The following is a 4,295-nucleotide window of genomic DNA, read 5'->3' as shown; positions in this document are numbered from 1 at the left end:
TAAATACTTGATTAGTTAATAATTTTTTGTACATCATATTATATTTGCTTATAAATATGTCTCGATGTCTATGCAATGTCATTAGATCCTGCAATTACATTCTTTTAAAAAATACGCAAAGAAAATAAGAAGTACATTTAAAATTATCTATAATAATTCAATGAAACGCTAATTAGTCGAACACTAATTATGAAAATGTATAAATAGAAATTCTTAATTTATAATTTATAATTATATTGTTATTATATTTATGTTATTTATATTATTTTTATCTGAAAGTTTTTTCACGCAAATAATCAATAACAAATGTATGAACTTCCTAATACTCTCAAACTGCGTTTGCCGTGATGAAGTTCTTTCGCAACTTTCGCAATAATTTGTTTTGTAACAGATGTAAGTAGCATGTAGAATGTAGATGATTAATCACTATTGTTAAACAGAATTCCATCTTGCTTGCCAGTTGTTCGGAAATGCCGCGAATTAATATTTGTGAAGATATAGGGTGCGTTTTCCGTAGGGCAGTTTATTTTCTCTAATATCCCAGGCAATCCCTTTTCTGTTTTATTTCCGACCGGCTCCAACATGTTATTCCACAAGAGATTAGCGCCTGAAAATAAAATGGAAGTGAACTTATCACACAGAAAAAACGAAAATATTTTGCACGTCCTTCATTCCGTTATTTTTACGTAAACATGTTATTCCACAAGAGATCAGCATCTGAAAATAAAATGGAAGTGAACTTATCATCACACAAAAAAAAATGAGAGTAGTTTGCGCTTCATTCATTCCGTCATTTTTGCGTAAAATATCACTGATGAGTGGTATGACGTTCTCTTACCATGACTCTTGTTGACACCATCTAAGAGGCATTTAATGGTATCCCTTATCACGCCCGCTAATGAATACGCGCTCGTGTTTACAACATATGTTATCTACACGAGATTAATGATTATTTTATTACGGCATTGTTTAAATAATTTATTTATATTTAACTATTTAAACCTCAATGAATAAAAATTATTAAGATTATTAAGATTATTAACGAATTAATTTTTGTACAGATATACATATATTAGAAATAGAGGCATTAAAGAAGTTGTATGCATTGTTAAATTTATAGTGTTAAATTTAGTCTAATTTGAATCGCCTCACTACTCCTATTCAAAATATTATTATTTTATACTAAAACAATGAAATTAAACAGTTTAAATTGAGTTAAATTTAATATTATATAGTGTTAAATTTAACACAATTTAAACTTTGTTTTAGTATAAAATAACGACAAAAAGAATTGACAGACTTCAAAGAATAAATCAAAGAATTGTAATGCCTATGAGAGCCGAATATTGGATATTGGTTGGATGATTTATCAATTTTTAATTGTATTGTATTGATTGCTATTATGATAATTAAGAAGAATCCGCAGTAAGATCGAAACGTCTATTACATTATATACTAATTGAATAAATTTTTTACACGGACATCTACTGTTCGGCTCTCATAAGCATTATAATTCTTTGATAAAATAATGATATAATGAGTAGGAGCAGTGACAGGTTAAATTTGGTTAAATTTGGTACATGGATTTAATAATGTATATCTTGAATAAACATATATATTTAGAACTGAATTGTTACGTAACGATTAATTATTACTCATTATTACCTCCATTGTCGTATATTGTGTTATATTCGAACACATTTATAAATACATGAATATGCATTTATTGCAAATGACTTACATATTAATTTTCCGCCGACGAGACCCGCGAATTAGAGTTGTTTATTTTTTTCAACTTTGAAGAAAATGGATATTTATATCTATGATAAATACTTTTATTTCACCTTCTACGTATTTGAAATAATTTACTACATATTATAATAAAAAAACTGCTTTTTAAAACAATATTATTCTTGGATCACATTTGACTCTGCATCTGCCGTGCATTCATCACGACGTCCGCTGTTCGAGAATATTGATTCCTCAAAAACATAATTAATGTAATTAAGAATGAAAGCAGATGTAACTTATTTTTGATGTGAATGACATTTATACATTTGTTTAGAAGTTTCATAAATAATATATGAAGAAATAGTAATTAAATGTAATCCAGTAATATTATCAATACCAATCTAATAATTTTATTTATATTAAATAAAAAATTCTAATGAATAGATTTATACTAATAAATTCATAATATCAAATTGTATCCAATTTGAGTTAATTTTAATCATTTTTATAAATTCTCTCAGTGCTCCTATTCAATATGTCGTTAATATACCTAAACTAATAAAGTTAAACAATTTAATGCAAGAAAATGCATTTTTGGCTTAGTTTATTATTTACTAAATACAAATATTATTAATATAGATGTAATTTATATTAATATAATTATAACTGAAACTGACCAGAAATAAATTGATTTTCATTGAATTACATTAATTATTACTATTTACTATATTATCCAGATCATACAATAATTGTAACAAATCAGTGTAAACAATCTTTGACACTCAACTACATTTATCATTAAATTTATTGTTGATTGTCCTATTTGGCTAAATCATGTATTCGACAAAACATTTTATACATATATGATCAATTTTTATTATTTTAATATTAAATCTTTGCGACTCTTAATTAGGCATACATGTATATTTATGTGTACATAATTAAGAGTCGCATAATTTATTTATTTCAACAATGTTTAGCAAATTTAAATTAAAAGTCATGATCTGGAATAACGCAAGTATCAGGGAAACATAAAAATCGATGTACACTCATGGTCAGTATGACCTAGATTGGCTATATTGATGGATATAATTCTATCTTCTTACAAAAAGTTTCCTTTTCTTGATTATAAATAAAAGTATAGAAAGATAAACTAAATACAATGTTGTAACGTATAAATACAGAGTTGTAATAAAAATAAACTGAAATTAATGATACAGCGGAAATTAATAATCATCTCTTAATAATTATAAAAAGTAATTACACATCTATGAAATATTACATTTCAATATTTTGTTTTACTAAAATAACGAAATGAATAAATTGAGCAATAAATTGATGCAATCGAGTTTGCGCGACTTAGTGTTGTTTATTGAAATTAACTGTGTAATTCCATAAATAGCGAGGATAAATTAGATCGTATAAGGTCCAGTTATCTTTAAGAGTCTTATATGTAATTATCTTGACCTAAAAAAATTATTTTTAGATCTAACTAAATTTTTAGATATTTGAAAACCGCTTTTTCTTTCGTTACATTTATTCTCAAAAATTTTGCACTTAATATGAAATAAATATATTTTTAAAAAAGAAAAAAATATACATCAAATCCATAAAAAAGGTGTCAAATATTATATTCCTCTTAACAAGAAACAGATACGAAATAAATGCAATTAGCCAAGTATTTCATCACGCAAGACACACAAAATCGCTTAATTTCAGTTCATTTTTATTACAACTCTGTATTTATACTTCACAACATTGCAGTTTACTTTTCCGTCGTTTTATTTATAATTAAAATGAGAAAATTTTTTGTAAAATAGAATCCATATAGCCAATATAGGCATACTTGTGAACATACATCGATTATGTTTCTCTGATATTTACGTTATTCCGGACCATGACTTCTAATTCAAATCTGTTGAACATCGTAGAAATAATTAAATAATAACTAATCAATTGTTTGGAAAATAGTTCTTTAGTGTATTCTTACAAGTCACAATAGTTACAAGTCAACAATATGTTAATAAATTTATAATCTTATAAAAGTAATATTAAATCACTTTACTTTTCATTTTTATGTTTCTGATAAAAAGAAGGAAATATGTAGACTGTATTATATCCAATATGATACTTAATGCTACTTTTTCTTAGCAGAAGATATTGATACTATGTACTAATAATAAAGTTTTGATAATAAATTGTATAAATTATAATCATAAAATAATAATAATCAATACACAGCTGAACTACCTTATTATTAAAGTTAATAGTGAGTGTGTAAAAGTTTTTAATTTTACACATTAATTAAAACTGAAAATTTGTTCACGATAATAATTTGTTGACGATAATAAAATATTTAAAAATTAATATAAGACAGTCGTGTATACATACATCGATTGTAATGTTTTCCTAATACTGAAAGTAGCTAAAATGGTCAACTGAATATAGTAAAGAAACAACTTAGCGAAAGAAAAACTATTTGACTAAGAAAAATGCAATATTTGATACCCTTTTTATGCATTTGGCATATATTTTTTTCTTTTTTAAAAAAGTTTTTAGGTATT

At 25.0% G+C, this 4,295-nt stretch overlaps 1 protein-coding gene across 1 annotated transcript in view; it reads right to left on the bottom strand.

Annotated features, from left to right (window-relative positions):
* Positions 1–419: 419 nt before the first annotated feature.
* LOC108687103 (phospholipase B1, membrane-associated-like) overlaps positions 420–4,295 on the bottom strand; it is a 31,628-nt gene continuing 27,752 nt past the window's right edge. The window contains exon 8 of the mRNA XM_018192703.1: positions 420–607. Coding sequence (XP_018048192.1) covers positions 420–607 — 188 coding nt within the window. The remainder of the gene's footprint in view (positions 608–4,295) is intronic.

Source organism: Atta colombica, unplaced genomic scaffold (assembly GCF_001594045.1).
Source record: "Atta colombica isolate Treedump-2 unplaced genomic scaffold, Acol1.0 scaffold200, whole genome shotgun sequence".
NCBI classification, from domain to species: domain Eukaryota; kingdom Metazoa; phylum Arthropoda; class Insecta; order Hymenoptera; family Formicidae; genus Atta; species Atta colombica.
Note: the sequence above shows the minus strand (reverse complement) of the source record. Positions and strands in the feature narration are given on the sequence as shown.